Source organism: Clavelina lepadiformis, chromosome 7 (assembly GCF_947623445.1).
Source record: "Clavelina lepadiformis chromosome 7, kaClaLepa1.1, whole genome shotgun sequence".
Classification (NCBI taxonomy): Eukaryota; Metazoa; Chordata; class Ascidiacea; order Aplousobranchia; family Clavelinidae; genus Clavelina; species Clavelina lepadiformis.
The window spans coordinates 19236019-19253175 of NC_135246.1; the positions used below are offsets into that span (position 1 = coordinate 19236019).

At 40.7% G+C, this 17157-nt stretch overlaps 3 protein-coding genes across 4 annotated transcripts; 1 reads left to right on the forward strand and 2 right to left on the reverse strand.

The window, feature by feature from the left end:
- The first annotated feature begins 1271 nt into the window (after positions 1–1271).
- Positions 1272–3030, forward strand: LOC143466215 (neuropilin-2-like). The gene is made up of 3 exons (XM_076964850.1): positions 1272–1494; positions 1967–2110; positions 2855–3030. The coding sequence occupies exons 1-3, from the start codon at positions 1272–1274 to the stop codon at positions 2956–2958; spliced, it is 471 nt and encodes a 156-aa protein (XP_076820965.1). The 3' UTR covers positions 2959–3030.
- Positions 3031–6605: 3575 nt separating this feature from the next.
- On the reverse strand, positions 6606–10174 carry LOC143465623 (uncharacterized). Of its 2 annotated transcripts, none has more exons than XM_076964014.1 (5): positions 8594–10174; positions 8187–8334; positions 7944–8103; positions 7490–7680; positions 6606–7383 (listed from the first exon to the last, which is right to left on the reverse strand). In XM_076964014.1, the coding sequence occupies exons 1-5, from the start codon at positions 9243–9245 to the stop codon at positions 6921–6923; spliced, it is 1614 nt and encodes a 537-aa protein (XP_076820129.1). In that variant the 5' UTR covers positions 9246–10174; the 3' UTR covers positions 6606–6920. The 2 variants fall into 2 exon arrangements, with proteins under 2 accessions (XP_076820129.1, XP_076820128.1); XM_076964013.1 differs by having other exon boundaries at positions 6608–7383; positions 7944–8106; positions 8594–10173.
- A 3740-nt stretch (positions 10175–13914) lies between these two features.
- Positions 13915–16705, reverse strand: LOC143465621 (uncharacterized). The gene is made up of 6 exons (XM_076964011.1): positions 15468–16705; positions 15184–15388; positions 14952–15102; positions 14612–14802; positions 14407–14524; positions 13915–14291 (listed from the first exon to the last, which is right to left on the reverse strand). The coding sequence occupies exons 1-5, from the start codon at positions 16630–16632 to the stop codon at positions 14413–14415; spliced, it is 1824 nt and encodes a 607-aa protein (XP_076820126.1). The 5' UTR covers positions 16633–16705; the 3' UTR covers positions 13915–14291; positions 14407–14412.
- Between the last annotated feature and the right edge of the window lie 452 nt (positions 16706–17157).

A 17157-nucleotide genomic window follows, 5' to 3' on the forward strand; every position in this document is an offset into this window, starting at 1 on the left:
TTTTTTAGTAAGTCTCGTCAATCGTAATTTTTAATAATAATATTATATATTAATTATATAGAATAGATTATAACCTGTCAGCATATTTCACGCGAACAAATCGTGCATTCAAAGCTGTTTTTCCTGTCCTATTAAACGAGCTTAAATTTTATAGCATTGTAACGAAAATCTTTCTTCCCGTCTAAATCTAATTTCAATGTTTTAATTTAAACCCTAAATAACTAAAATCAACATTTACGAACATCGATTCTTCTTACCTAACAACCTATCTTTAACAATGGGCTGCGTGGCCGATATATATTTACGGCGAAATAGTTACTCAATTTTGAGTAAGCCAATAATTTAAAGTAGTGCAGTCTGGAAGGTAGTGACGTAACTTTGATATAAATATAGCCCAAGCTAACATCGATAACTGGAGAAGAGTGGAAACGGACTTTTTGTGCTTATGCCGATATCCAACGAAAAACATGACCCGAAAGTTGCGCAAGATCCAGCACTTAGATAGGGTCAGGAACTTTTTTGTACTACTAAAGATCTTGCGTAGCCAGCAGCCTTGCGTGTGCACCAGCGCTAGTGCAACAATAACGTTTTTGTTAGGTGTTTGACACGTTTAGTTTAATTATTTTACGGTTTTTTATGTTAAATATGTTTATATGTTCGTTACTTGTAGATTTTTACCGGTATCTGGCATATTGTTTGCTGGTTTCTCTGTCGCCACGTACTTTTCATTTTATCTATTTTGTGCGTTGTTTTGTATTGCACGAACAGTACAGTGTTAGCATTCCCTGCAGCACAAGCTTTTGTAAGTTTAGTTGTTTTGCCTTTGGCCGCGTAGCGTCATCCTTAATTACAGCAGCAGTTCCGCATCGTTTTGCTTACGTCACAAACTTCCTCTGTTCGGTTGTGAGTGTTGGTGAGAAGACAGAACAAGTCCCGTAGTTCTTCTCAGTTAACCTGTCGATCTGGTCATAGTATTTCTACCTCGAAATTTTAAAACACGTTGTGGTTATAGAGATTTTGCTGCGCCCCAATGTACTAGCGTAGTGGTTGCCGTTGCTGCTTTATCTTCCCTTAGATTTGTTGTTTGATGTATTCAAGTTTTATACTTCTCAGCCGGTCAACACTCAGTCGGGCAAATGCATTTCCTTAATTGCTTTGAAACGTTCTTTTGTTGATCGACTTGATCATGAAAGGTTGTGCGCAGATCTGTGTTGCATAAAATACTCGTCTCAATTCATATTTTGTTGCATTTTGCAGAACAACAATTGAATATGACGTCATTGATAGCTCTTGTTCTAGCATTAGTGTTCGCTGTTGTGCTGAGTCATAATAACCACGAAATCTGTCTCTCTGTTCCTGAGTGGGGGGCACCAGGGCCTCGCGGCCCGGAAGGGTTTAAGGGCGATGTCGGGCCAACTGGCCAGTGCCAGTACAATCTAAGGGAAGTCGTCCAACTCAGAGAAGAGTTGTTTCGTTTGCTCGAAGCTCTTCGAGGTAAATTAATTATCAACGAAGGTATTAGTAAGTTGGTTGCAATATGCTAAAATTTTATTAAGATGTGTCGGAAATATATTGACGAAATAATAATTTCAACATCCTGAAAAAAGTAACATAAAAATGTTTATACTATATCTATGGTGAAGAATAAATGTATTTCTAAAATATGATGTCACGAAAAAAATTAATCTGTTTTTAAAGTTGATATGAAATCGAAATTTTAAAACTTTCACTCAAAAATTTTCCGCTGACCAGTTTTATCAATGCACTGAATCGTAATAATCGAAGCATCCCCTAATAAATGTGCTGTCTATGGTTTTAATTTCATTAATCATTTTGCACACGAATAGTGGGCTCTTCTTTCCGAAGAAGTGCATTCAATCCTGAAACTCCTGGCCATGGGTTTTGGAAACTCTCACACTTAAACTAATCCAGCAATAGCTTTACATATGTCGTTTACATTTTGCAGAGGACACTTGCTTGGTTGGTGTGAAAAGTGGGAAAGTGCGTGATGACGAGATGACCGCGTCGTCATTCTACTTGCAAATTTATGCTGCTCATCAAGGAAGATTGGATGGAGACGGTTTTTGGCATCCTGACGTATCGAAATACGGTAAGTTTGCTTACTGTATAGTCATTAGTCATTACACATTAGAGTCATGCCACGCGACAGTTTAGGGAACTTCCCGCTGTTAGGGCAAGTCACTGAAGCCGAATCTACAATTTCCCAAATGCCGGCATCTGCCGACAGAATAAAAGCAGCGTTTTTGTGTAATTTTCGTAAAAACCTTCATAATTGGGGCAGAACTTCATTCAAAATCACTTTTCGCAATCGCTGCTATCACTAGAAATGAATCTAAAATCAGCCAAAATCCAGTGCGCCGCCCAGCAAGCTAATTAAGAATGGAGCGTTCCTTGTCTCGAGGGGGAAAGCGTAAATGGATTTCGAGGCAATTCCGCACCTTAGGCTGATTACGCAATTTATAAAACGTGAGAGTTTCAATCGCAACTTAAACAAGTGATTAAAAACAAATAATATACTTTAACTCTGTGCGCGTTCTAAATGTTGCATCTGTGCATAAAGACACAAATGAGAAAAGTTTGACCACAAACTTACTCTACGTGGAGTGGAGAACGTCGCTTGCAGCGACAAGCAGACACAAAGCGACCATGCGCGTGCATGACTGTACGACAATTAAACAAGCTATATATGACGAACGACACGAAACGTTAAAAACATACAAAAGTACAAAAATACAAAACCTACATTTCGTTACAGTCATTTACGGACGTTACAGTAGCTATTAAAACATCTGTCAATGCTGCCACGATATAATGACGTAATAATTTCTTGCAGAATCGCCAGGAGAGTGGCTTCAAGTTGACCTAAGAGGGCCGACCACAGTGACAGGTGTGGTCACCCAGGGAAGTGGAGGGAGCGCAGGTTGCACGACTTGCTGAGTGTCGAGCTTTAAGATATCGTTTGGAAATTCCACCAATCAAATGCAAGTGATAACAGATGTCGATGGTAACGAAATAGTAAGTTTGTGATTCAGCTCCAAGCTGTTACCTGTTTATGTCAGGCTATACTGATCTGTTATGGTTAATCTTGTGTTTCTTTTTCTAGATTTTTGAAAGCAACACTGATCGTGAGACTCGTGTGCGGAATATGTTGCCGAACCCGATCAGAGCGAGATACTTCAGACTTATTACCGTCACCTTTCACGGCCGCATCAGCGTACGCCTGGATTATCTGACTTGTTAAGTCCGGTTAAATCCACTCCGAGACCGGCCTGTATAGAGACTACCAATGTTGAAACGGGTTTCTTATTTACTACGTCATAAATATCTTTATTACAACTGTTATATATTTTTGCGTATAAATGAACTTCAAATAATGTCTACAATCACGTGAGCTTTTTACAAAATATTTTTAATTTTAGCACTACAGCTAGAAAGTAACAATGCTTCATATTTATTTTACTTCTGCGATGGTTGGCAATAAATATATCAAATTTCTGCTTTTTGTAAATTTGTACAAATTAATAAAAATCTAATGACTCTTGAATTTCTGGCCAAGCCTCAAACAAGTAAACGAGTCAGTAAGTGTAGAACGGATGAGCGCAAAGTAGATTTTCACTTAATACTTTGGAATTTCTTGGAAAATTGAGAAAAAGTTCAAAGAATTGGGAGAAAAGCCTAATTAAATGTTGTCATTCATCGATTAAGTCGAAATATTAGCGCTACCAAGAGGTTTACCAGCGTAGTCATTTACTCCGCCAGATGGCGATGAAACAACGATCAATCCATTAATCGTTATGATGTCATAAACGGATAGGCAAGCGCAAATTTTGGAGATAAAAATTATGACAATTTTCAGCTGATCACGAACTTACGGACAGCTAGGCACCATTTTCAGACATCAAATTGAGGTAATAAGTGAAAAAGGAAGTGAAAAACCGTTCACGGAAGTGACGTATAAACTGGCATTGATGCAGCCGATAAATTGCTACGGAGGTTATGGCGGAGATTATCAATCCGAGAACAAAACTTCACTGCTTAACTACGGGTGAGTGACTTGTTACAATCAGACTTACAACAATCCGCTTACATTTGCTGTATGCTTGATGGCGGTTGATCTTGAAGTAATTTGAACTTATCTCAAAGTTTGTTCAACTTGGAAATGGTTTGTGCAAGTTTTGGTTCTTTAGCGCCATCTCGAGTCCAGAAATAACAACTTCGCAGCGTGATTTACGAAATATCGAAGATGACAAAGATAAAAGGCAAATATCTCAATTTGCTGGTGTATGTTGATCGATCAATGCCTGGTTGATTCTAACACAGATATCTTATGACGTAAAACCGTCAATACTTGCGTATTTTATTGTTTTTTCAAAGCTGAACGATTGTGACGTCAGAGTGTATACGACTTTGAATATTTTCTACCACTGCCCAGTGTCCAGTTTGGCAAAAAGTGCATTTTTTCTAAATATTTTTGCAAATTAAAACAAAATTATGTTTTTTTTTACAAGTGTTACAGCAAAATGTACGAAAACTGAAACTGTTACTGCAAGTTTGTTGCTACTGTTCGTGTGTTTTTTGACGTGCTTTGGTCGCAATAACTAAATTGTGGCAATGAATAAAATCGTTTTTTGTTGACAAGCTTGCTTTAATAACACTTTTGAATCTTTTACGTGAGAGCTCTTAAAATGATTTCATTCGTCCCAGGTGCAGATTGCGAAAAAGAAAAAATACTTTTTAATTCAATAAATCCCGACCTCATCCGTTTTACTTTCCGTTAAAATAAAAGAGTATCATTTATATGATGCGCCGCCCCATTCATATCCAAGCACCATCGTCGCTGGTTCTGAATTCTAATTAAGTACCACTTGTTGCAAATTTAATATAGTCAGGAACCAGCCGACATTCATTTGAAGTGCGTCAGCAGCATGAAAATTTGAACACGAAGTAGCACTCTCGCCGCCGACTTTGCGCGATTTCACTTCGCAAACTCGCGATGAATGATCTAGATGGGATTGGTTTTGTGTTCTTCAAAAACATCTGCTCATCAAAGCGCACTCATCAAAAAGAACTTCTTCAAAAACAAAACCGGATATTTTCTATAAAGAGGATGCACCGCAAAGCGATAAATTGTTGCATCATCAAATCATATGGATTCGTCATACGCAAGTCGTACAAATAAAATCAGCTTCTGCCAGTGCAAAGTATAAACAATCTGGCAACCGACAGATTCTGATGACGTAGACACGTTTTTATTTTTGCAACAGAACAATTTCACAACCGTCATAACTTCAAAATAGCCTGGAAACGGCCATCAAAAGTATAAATTCGTTTATGCTCATAGCAAAAGTATTTTTCCAAAGTTAATTCAAAACCATATTTATTGGTCCTTCGCTATTCGGTGGTAACCTCACTTTAAAATTTATGACTTTTTCTTGATGATTTATTCGTTTAATGGAATCACGATAAGGCCAATGATACCTGCTAAACTTCATTTTTGCCACCCGGGTTCCAATACACGTTGCTTTACTGACAGCAAATTGGTAGTCAGAAACGAAAAATGAAAAATACTACACTACAGTTTTGTGTTGCAACTTGCAGAGCGCCGTTTGATGACTTATTTACTTGAAAAACATAACCTATAGCTGTTTGCTATGCAAAGCCTTGTATTCACGTCACATTTTAGGTTGAGGTTATAACTTTGACAAGCAAGCCTTGCTTTTTAACATATAAAACAACGTTCCATTTGAACAATATAAGGTATAGCTTGTTTAGTCATTGCGTGATATCTTTTGTGATGTAATAATTCTGTGCCAAGACTTTCGGCGTTTTATGAAAATTTACCGCTCGCTGTTGCGTTGCTGTGATTTGAACTTTGTCACTTTCGTTGCGGAGAAGCTTTTTTGTTTAAAGACAAGCTACGTGTACAGTGTACAGTGACCTGTACAGCAAAGTGAAGGTTGGACTTCACGGAGGAAGCTGATAGAAGTGGAAACATGAGTCCAGGTATGTGATGCTTGTCTTGAAAGATTTTAAAGTTTCAGCCAATGGCAGTCTGTAGCGTTGTATGAAGTCTTAGTTAAATTTCTTATAAAAGTTTTTGTTAAAATTGTTTTATTTGTATCTTTAAAATTTAAAGTACATTTTAGCTTGGGTGGTGAATTGCTAAAAACGTCACCTGTTAACTTACATGGAGTTATCGTAAACGGTGCATTGTTAAAAGCTACGGTATTCAGATAATGACACCGCAATGTTGCCTTTCAAACGTCAACAAGCCGATGATCTCATGCTTCATATTAATGACGTAACAAACCGTTTTCAAGCGTTCTTGTTTTAGCTTATTGATTTGTTCTTTTGCCGTTTAGGTTGCAATCATGAGCTGGTAACTTTGACGTTTTTCGTAGAAATGTTTCAATATAAAGTTTGCGGTTTCCGGTGATGGAAAATACGTGCGAATCACTCTATTTGTAATAACTTGACTCACGGTTCAAAATGCTGTGACTTGTGTTTCATTTGGTCAGTATTTATATTTGATTTGATAGTATTTGATCAGTATTTGCTACGGTATTTGTTTTGTTTATCAGTATTTGCTTTTCAAACTTGTGTTTTCGTTTTTTCACGCTCTACCAGGTATAATTACATACTTTACGGCAAACTTATGTGTTGGAATTCACGATAAAGATCTTAACGAGCCATGCGCTGAACAAGAACGCCACAATTTGCCCTTTCAAGTTTTGTTACTATTTGTTTACCAATTACACGTCATCGTTAACATATAGCACGACTGCAAGCAATTTGCTCATCAAAAAACCGCGATTGTTTACCGATTTATAAACAAGCTTGCACATAACTGGTAACTCGGTCGTTCATCATTTCGCCCATAATGAAAAAGTTAGGGCTCGTTAGATTTTTTCAAAAGTGATCTTGGTCGGAAATTTATCTGCAACTGATCCAACGTTGTTCGAAAGATCTCCAGATGTGGTCGCTCTGGTCGAAACGATTCCATCGCGATGATATATTTTACGTCCAGTTTCGATTAACAGCGCTTTGTTGTCATGGAAACTTGGAGCGAAAGCGTTGTTTGCTAAATGTGTTGACATGGGACGGCACGTCGTAAACCCGCCGTGCGCATGCGCGGAATTTCCTCCCGGGGTTAGATTTCTTTGATCGCTGGTGTCGCTGTTGATTGAAAAGTGGCAAACAGCTCGAGGCAGATTCGCGCAAAGATCGATGCGTTTCAATCTTTGGTCGACGTCACTGCGCGCTTTCAACATTTCATCGAAGCCGCTATTTATACGAGAGGAATTCCCGGGCATCGATGGCCGTGTGTTGTCGCGCTGGCAAACTCTTCCCGGTGAGAAAATGCTAGAAAGAGAAAGGCGGATGACGCTATTTTGTTATTACGAGATTGAAACTGATAAGCATAATCGTTAATCGATAATCGTTTTGGTTGCTAGGCAACACCCCTCACCTTGCATGGAGCCTCATGTGGGTCTTGAGGTTGCTCGTTGAGCTAAACCGCTTATGACAAACAGCGCACTCGTGCGGTTTCTCCCCAGTGTGGACGAGGTGATGTTTCTGGAGGTGGGCGAGTTGGGTGAAGTCTTTGCCACAGACGCTGCATTTGAACGGTCGCTCCCCGGTGTGAACACGAAGGTGAACCTGGTAATGGAAAAAAACGATTAGATGCACCACAATAGAAAGTAAGGATGTGTAAGTGACAGGTTTTTTTTAAACTGGAGTCCACGGATCCCAAAGTGGTCTTTGAATGAATTTTAAGGGGCTTCGTTTAAGACCATCAATATGATGGAGATTCGCAAAAATCAAACAATTATATTTAGGGCTCCGTGTTCTAAAACCTCAACGACCTTTGCCTTGGTCACATATGCAGTTGACACGTGTCGTCTAGTTAAGTTGGGTTTTACCTTTAAATTGGAAAGTTGTCCGAATCTCTTCATGCACACGTTGCACTCGTACACGATCTTTCCATTCTCCTTGCGCAGCGGATAAGGAAGCGATTTGTAGCCAGATCCTCTACGGTTCTGTAAGTTCAGCTGAACCTTCTGCTCCGTTGAATGGGACTCGCTGCTAGAAGTGTGGCGTGTTGTCAACATTTCAAGTTTTTTGCTGTGTTTTTTGTCTCCAATAACGGATGATTTTTATTTTACCGTTGATAGAGGGCCAACGTGCTTTCACTGCTTTCTTGTTGTTGGGACAGCATGTGAGTAAGATGTCTATGAGAGGGATGCGAGATCTCTGCGACGTTTTGATAGAGACTAGTTCTTCTTAGAGGGGCTTTCCCATATGATTCTAAAGCAGACAAATCAAAACAGCGCAATCATCCAAGGCTTGTTTTACTTTAACAAATATTGCAAAAAACATTAAAATGCAAAACTTTATGTGGCGTCAGAAATCTATCAACTTAATGCTCCATTAAGTTCATTGTAGAAGCGACTTCATTATTATAAAGATCGTGGTTATTCGTGGTCATTATATAAAACGTCACTAATTATTAGGCATCGGTGTGCCTTGTTACGTAATAATAAGTAACGTTGCAGAAAATGTAATGTCTAACCTGGTAACGCCGCTGTATGCTGCCGAGCTTCGTTGAAACGCGACGTCGACATAATTGCGTCACAATGCGCGCTCACGTCCGGTTTGTAGGAGCCTTCGGGGCCTGCATTGAACGCACCTTCTTGGTGATTCCCCACCGAATTACCCACGGCGACGTTGGCGAGCCAGGAACGCAGCAAGTGGGGATAGATGGCGGTGGCGGCGGCAAAGAAGGCGTTGTAGTTGTCGCTGTAACTCACCACATCCTCCGATGTCGATCGGAGCGGCATCTGGTTGCGGACAAGGGCGGTATAAAGCTTCGCGAAATCGAGCATTTTCCTCCAGGGAGAGGAGAAGGAGGAGGAGGACTGCGTTTCGTCGTTCTTCATGACGCGCTGATCATTATGACGTTGGTTGTTATTCTGGTCGAGTCTCTCCCTCTTCGCCGCTGAAGATAGCGAGAGGTCAAGTGGACCTTCTTCTGACGTCATAGGCGGTGCGTCGGCGGTACTTCTTGCGTGATTACTTGAAGTCGAATCCCACGCGTGGCATTTATACGGAAGAGTCGAATTTTCGTCTTTTGTCGCGGTGTTTTGCCTTTTGTTTTTGCCTACGTCATTTTCGTTGTCGACCTGCCAGGGCTGCCAAGTTTTTTTTGAAAGTTTGTTGTTCATTTTATCCTGAAATACTTTGTAGAGTGACCAGAAACGAGAAACAAAAATTAAGAATCTTCCAAGGCTGGAACATTGCCGCCATGACGGTTCTGGCTGTTTTATTCCTGCTTAGAAATTAGAAGCGTTAGCGTTTCTCTTTAATTGTAACAAATTATAGCAAAATATTTGATGATGTCTGAATCGTGTTAACCCAGGATAACATTAACATAACAATAACATTACTTCTATTCCTAATTTCTTCACACAAGCTTTCGCAAGCATCGGCTTCATTGGGCGTATTAAGAGATGATTGTGCTGCTTCAATTGTATCTTTTCATTGATTGTACAACTTCATTAGGCGTTCTCTTAGTACACCTGATGCAGCAATCTTATGCTCGAGAAAGCTTGTTTAGAGCAGTGTAATAAAAGTTACTCCTAGAGCCCCATTGAATATCCTGATTTTTCATTTTACTAACGAAATATTTGTAATGCGGTTTAGGAAGAGTCGAAATCAGTTTTAAAAGCTTCACTGTTGCAATGAAAGCAGTAAATGCAAGAATCCTATTCATCTGGTACGTATCTTGCAGTTTTATTCCGTTAATAAATATCATTTCTAAATTTATTGCTTCGTATTGTAACCGCATGGTTCTTAAAATATCCGCAACTTCCATGAACCAAAATCCTATCTAACTTCCAAAGTTATTCCTGGAACGCTTTCTAGCTTTTTAAAGTCAAAACTTACTCTCCCCACAAAATTTACATTTCTGACTTTCAGTGAAACGTTTTCTTGAAAACTGTTACAAGCAACTTCCAAATCTTGCGCGCTTTCGCTCCAAGGTGCAGTCAATAAACTCGCTGATTACAAAATTCCTCGCGCGTAGTGAAGGTGCTTTTCAAATTAGCTCAGTATAGTCCGGCGTACTCGTTGTCTCTGTCAGGTTCTTGCTGCATGGTCAGATATACAGCGCTCATTTTGTAAAGTTTCTTTGGTACGTAGGCACTGACTAATTTGTTCAGCAAACGCTGTTTATTGATTGATTGAATGTTTGTGACTTTAAAACTTCTGAATAATGCGACGTTGTCAACGTTGATTAGTGATGAAACACCAAACTATATTTTCAACTTCAAACCGTCAACATACTCGCGACGCCTGTGTTGCAGAAACATAAAAGCGCGACCTTCGCGATTGCATTTGAGCGAGCGCTTTATGGTCATTGCCTTTTCCTGTCAAACAATCGCAATTTCATCTCGATTTTGCAAAAGTTCTTTCACAATTTCCAAAAACTATCGCAGACTCTGCACCGGAAGTGACGTCATGTCGCCGGTTTAAAAGTTCCCGTCGAATTGAGTTGTTTTTTAACGCGCATAAGAGTTGGTGCTGCGCTGTATGTAGATGTTTTGTTGATATTTGGTTTAAAAACATTATTTTTCGTTTCATTTTTCTTGCTTGCAGCAAGTAGTAATTAACAAATGAGCAACATTTCTTAATTATTAACCTTTATTTATGCCCGAGCTTGGAATGCGCTTTGCCGTATTTTGATTGAAACAGAGTAATTACCTGTTGCCACTAGGTGGAGACAAAGATGCTTGTGTTGCTTGTTAAAACTTGGTTTTCATTCCTTTTCTGACGTCACATGATAACGAAATAGAATCTTCACGTGACTTGCCAGCCTTCTTCTGTGCAAAACCCCACTTTAAATGTCCGACGTTCGGCAAAGTTCGATGGTGGGATGAAATTATATGACCTTGAACTGCAAACTTGCCTGCGTGTGACGTGGCTCGGACCCTGTCATAACTCACGGTGCCACATGTCTTTATACCTACAGCGTCACCCGCTATTCCAGAATTAGGTGCAATAGAAATAGATCTAACTGCGGAAAGGGGGCAGTACTTTGTTACGTCACACTGATTATCGAAACTTGCTGAACAGCTCGTTGGTTCGTGTTTTAAATGCAAACAGTGAGTAAGATGTACAATTGTTCAGGTATAATTAGTACCACCCCATCAAAGACCCTTTCCGTTGCAACTATTTTAGTTGCAATAAACAAAGAGCTGTTTCATGTGTAGTGTAGGGATGCATTTATATTTGTGTTTTGTGTAGGTGGTTTTCTGTCGAGAATGTTCTAAAATGTTGGGAGACTTTTTTTATCTCGGCCCCGTTTTTATAATGACACTTCATGACGTAACCGAACCTTTATCTCCGCTGAAAGCGAAAATAATTTTAAAACTTTTTCTGAATATTGTTTTTTGCTAAAATTCTTATGTAGGTCCGTCTTTGGCTATTCCTGATTCAAACAAAGAAGTTGATGGAAAATTGTTCAAGATTGGGTGGGATCTATATATAGCGGGGTCACTATTTACTGGGAAGCGGGGAGAATTTTCAATTAGGTTTCATATTTCTTTCCTATTTTGCCTCATTTGTCCACCCTGTGTGAAATCAAGCCAGGTTAAGTGACGGAGGAAGATTAATGACAACTGACTGCGGTTTGTTTTTTGTTTTCATTCGATCAACTTATTCTAACATATGTTCATTCGCTACACTGAGTGTGATTGGCATATTTGGTCCTTGTAACTTCGCCATTCTATGCAAAAAGGCTTCTGTTCCATCGGGATAGTTTCCGAACTCTCAAAGATAATAAACTGCTTTTCCTTTGAGGGTTTTTGTTTCGGTTTCAACGAAGGATACGCCCACGATGCCTCTTTCCGCTGCAAAGTGCTGCAACTCTCGTGATTGTTGCGCGGGAAAACAGATTTTGCAGAGTTCTTAATTCCCCAGCAATTTTTTATTGTTGTCATTACTGCGCATCACGCCAATCAACTTGTGAAAGTAAACATGAAAACAAACAACTTCAAGTTCCTTGTCTGTTACGTCACAAACAAATGGCTGGCATGTCGATTTGCGAATTGGCTTGTTTCCAATGATTACCAGGTCTTCGCTCCTGTTTATGCCGCTGCTGTTCTACAGTAGGGCAAGAAATAGAGATGATTAATTACTCTGATATCAAGTCATTAATCACTTGCTGCAATGAAACCTTAAATAGGCGAATTGAATTTAACAAAATAGAAAGGAATACGGAAAGGAATTTGATCGTGGAAAACGACGCCAGCAGATCGCTTCGAACAAAATTATGTAACTTAGCAAATAAATATAACAGCTTTAAACCAATCAAACTCAGTCTTAAAAGAACAACAACTATGGGAAAACGACCCGGTTATGCTGTATATCATAGCAAGCGATTCTCATAAAGTTTGCATTCTGCTGACGTCGCTCGACGACATTTCCGACAATAATTAATAAGAGCTAACAAACGCGATTGTTTCGCAAAATACGTGAAATCATAATCAGAAAATTGTACTTATCGAAGCGGAAAGTTGTCTTTGCACGACAAGATGTTACAATTGCTTTACATTTGTGTGTTTTAACTCGACACGTTCGTGAAATATTAGAATAATCGCCATCGCACATCGAGCCGTGGTTTGTATTGCACTACTCGATGATACTATAGGTGCACGTGCAAAGAGGAAACGAGTCGACGCGTAGGTTGCATTGTTTGCACTTTCCGTTCCGTTCCAGCGATTTGATTATCACGTCATAATTGAAACAACGTTATAGAGTGCGCGTTGTTATTCTATGATTGTTAATCTTGTTCGCTTGTTGTTGCCTCTGTTTCATGTCGTCTCTATTGCGATACACCCTGTCCAGTGGCGATGTAATTTTTGATATGAATCGACTACACTTCGTGGGAACATTAGCCACTCTGAATTCTATTGGCTTTTGACTGGTACAGTAACATCGAAATTTGATTTTATTTCAATTATTCCTGGAAGTATGCCTTGGTTATGAGCCTAGTCTCATCAAACGAAACTAGTCCTGTTAGTTACAGCCCATACTGTTACATGATAGGTTGAGTGCAACTGCTGTTCTGTCCGGAAAGGGGCTGACAGAAGCAGACCTATTTTGTAGCACACCTCCTACAATTTTCTTAGAAATCGAATTTAGCAGCTACGAAAAAGAGCATGTTATGAGAAAGTCGTTTGCCTGTATGACGATGTAAGACGTTTTGGGTTTACCTTGTTTTGTTTCGACCCTCGCTCTTTTAGGCGAGTTAAGCTACTGTTTCATCAGCTCATCGCAATCTGCTGCTTCGTTGTTGTTTATTTTCGCCGCCACTTATAACTGTCGATGTGTAATCTCGCTTATACGCAGGTGCACTTTTTACTCGGGTCGTTTATACAAGAATAGTTAGTTTGCTTAATTGCACTTGCGTTGCCAATAACATGAGACTGGCCTTGTGATAACAACCTCTCCCTGACTTCCACCTCGCCGTGCAAATGTTCCTGCGACGCCCTAGCAACAAGCACGCCTGCGTCACAATCATGCATGGCAACAGCTTTCACCGCCCCGTAGAAACCGACTTCGTTGAGAGCACTTGAGATCAAAGGCTACATCCGATGCGGCTACCATGCGACTCTCCCAGTGACGTCACGATCATTTTGCGTGCGCGATGCGTCGTTAGAGCAAGACGCCATTTTATTTTTGCGATGTCTGCTCTGTCGCATTGGAGACAAATTTTGGATTCATTCGGATTTTTTGACGACTGCTTCCGAATCAAACTGAATTTCTTTGAATTTTTGTATTTTCAATTCACATTTGCACTTCCGCTGCCTGGTCTATATCAACAGCTTATGATTGTGTTGTATGATTGATATATTACACTTTCTTGAACTATAAGCGCATATATAAACTTGGCTAAAAGAACAGAGTATAACCATACACGTGGCGTAATGAATTTCAAACGCATAGACGTCACGTGAAATCTAAAGTTATCGACAAAAGGACAGTGGACGTTCATGTTGCTGTGTAATATCATGTCTATGTATAGGAAGTTCAAGATATACAGTCGATTGGTGGCGCTAATTTTTCTCAGTGGATCTGATCTGCTTTGCCGTGATTACATCAGGATCATATCTGTTGGTTCGATCTTATTTCATCATTTGCATTCATCAAACGCAGAAGCAGCGACGTGGATTATTACGTCATAATTGATTTCTTCCAAAACACGTCTTCTGTAAAATCAATGGGATATTATTAGACCTGTACGAGTTTTATTTTCCTTGAGTGGAACCTAATTCTCGTTACAATCGTGCTCCTGTTACTCCAGGGATTAATCGCTTTCCTCACCTGGATTTAGAACCATCGCAGGATCTGTGGAATGCTTCCTTGGTGGAACGGATGCGAGGACGCTGAGTAGGAAGATTTTGTGGAAACCGTCCTCATCGGATTCGACGAGAATTCATTGCTAAATTAAATTTACTCATTAAGAGTGACGTCCATCATATGATTTTAGACTTGCTTCCATTTGTAACTAAACCTGGTTTTTACCCACCTTGCATGGAGCCTCATGTGGGTCTTAAGGTTGCTCGTTGAGCTAAACCGCTTATGACAAACAGCGCACTCGTGCGGTTTCTCCCCAGTGTGGACGAGGTGATGTTTCTGGAGGTGGGCGAGTTGGGTGAATCCTTTACCACAAGTGTCGCATTTGAACGGTCGCTCCCCGGTGTGAACTCGCAGATGAACCTGGATGACGATGAGGCCACAATAAAAACTTTTGCCCTTTGAGCTTAAATTAAACTGGATGTGCTGTTCATAAAACGCGAATACGAATTTCCTGTATGTCTTAGGGATGACTATAAAAGCTTTTGGCGTCAAATTGTCGAGGTTTTTACCTTTAAATTGGAAAGTTGTCCGAATCTCTTCATGCACACGTTGCACTCGTACACGATCTTTCCATTCTCCTTGCGCAGCGGATAGGGAAGCGATTTGTAGCCGGAGTTGGGACCTCGTTTGCACCGCGTCGAGCCTGGCGTCGACGATTCGCTGCACGGAGAGATATTTATCAAGTTCAGGTTTATCAGCAGTTTATCAGCTATTTTCGCGTTATCCACGCGATTCGTGTACCTGCTAGTTGGGGAGGAAGCGCCTCTGTTTGTCGACTGGGCTGGTCTGGGGAGGTTCTGGTGAGTTTGGAATTGACTCGAGTTGAACCTAACAAGTGGGTTGTTGAGCAAGTTGAAAACTCTTTGACCACTTCGCCACGTATCTGCTGATGATGATGATTTTTCGCTCAGAGCCGCGCGTCGTGCCGAATACGGGAACGGAATTTCTTGATAAACAAAAAAGAGAAAAGAATTATTTGCCGCATTTCACGACTCTCAACTTGTAAAGGTGGTCTTTCAACTCACTTGGGAAGGTCGAATGAGTGGAAAGGCCCCAGCTAGGAGATTGGAGCCCAACACCCAACCCCGACGTTGGGAGCTGGAATGTCGCGGGATTCGGAGCATTTTTTCCCGAGGTTTCCATCAACTTCTGGAAGTGGTCGACGTAACTTGATCCCTGGAGTTGAAGTGGAGGACGTTTTCCTGATGCCGATGAAGAGTGGAACAGAGCGCTATCCCACAACATCTTGTTCATCTGCATGACGTAGTAATCATGCGGGAGCACCGGAACAAAACCGGGGTTGGCAAATGGAGGGACGGGGACCGATGATACGGGCTCACGGGCTCCATCATCAGCGGGTTTCGCCGGCTTCACTTCTTGCTTCCCACTTTCCACAGCGGCTTCTACGCTTGAGGTTCTTCTGCTCGGCTGGGAGCTGGACTTTATTTCATCGCGTTTTTCAGTCGTGGAAAGATTTAAGGCTTCTTCTTGACAATCCGAAGAATCTGATTTAGCCGACAATTCACTAGAAGGTGGATTAAGTTTGTCATCTGCGCCCATTTTTCTATCTTTACCCACACGTTTGTCCGACTCGACCGGTTTTGTTTGAGAATCGACGTTTTGGCCAAATGTCTGCGGGGCTTGGGAATGCTCAGATCCGGCCGGCCGAGCATATTTTTTCTGTTCCTCGGCTTGCCTTGCCAAAAAATGCGAGTTCATGGCATAGAGGAGGTTTTGGTAGTAGACAGGCAGACATGTCGTGTTCTTTTCATCGGTTGCTGTCTCGTTTATATCTCCGGTCGATTTATTTCGCCAAAATTGTTCGAGAACTCGGTTCCGGGGCAAGTCCTTCCACGTCGACGGAACATGGGTGTTACTTTCATTGGGACTGGGGCTACCACTTCCGTACCCACTATCTGAAGGGGATGTGACGTCTTGATCGAGAAGGGACTTCACCGAAAAGTTGCTGCATCGAGACTTGCCCGGAAGCTTTAGGGACGGCAACGAAGCGATCGCGTTTCTTCGCTTCTCGGGCGACCTATTCGCGAACTCTTGGGTTTTCGTGTCGCGTTTCGCCATAATGTTGCACTTGATGTCGTGAGTTGCTTTTCCGGTCTCCGGTTTCACGGTATTAGCTTGACGGGGAGCCGTCCACAGTACGACGGGTCGATCAGCCCTAGCTTGACTCATGCTTCGTGCAGAAGTTTATGCAGCGGTTTATTTTCAGTTGAGTTTGAATAAGAATTTCTAAAATGAAATATAATTCAGAAATATTTTTTATGTTTTTATTATAATAGTCTATGTTCATATAAGGCTTAGTTCTCCTGTCCAAACTAAATAGCCAAAAAACACTTCACTTTTCACTAAAATTTTGTTTCAGTTTTCTGTAAATATTACAAAACGTCAATCGAAAAAATGCCTAAACTCAATAAAATCTGCTGCATTAACAATGACTGAAAATTTACCCAAAATAAAATCAGTCTGTCTCAAATCAAGCTTGTCTCTCTTTTGCTGACAGCTTCGAAATTACGCAAATATCTCTGCATTGCATTGTCAGTAATTGCTCTACAACTTAACTTAATTATGATCCCAAGCTAAAGCGACTAACCGCAAAATTCAACTGACAACTACAACTGCCAGGGCGTAGGTTCATCTTGTTACAAGTAATTACACATCGATGAGCTTTCTGTGTCGCTTATTCGCTTTTATTGGGCT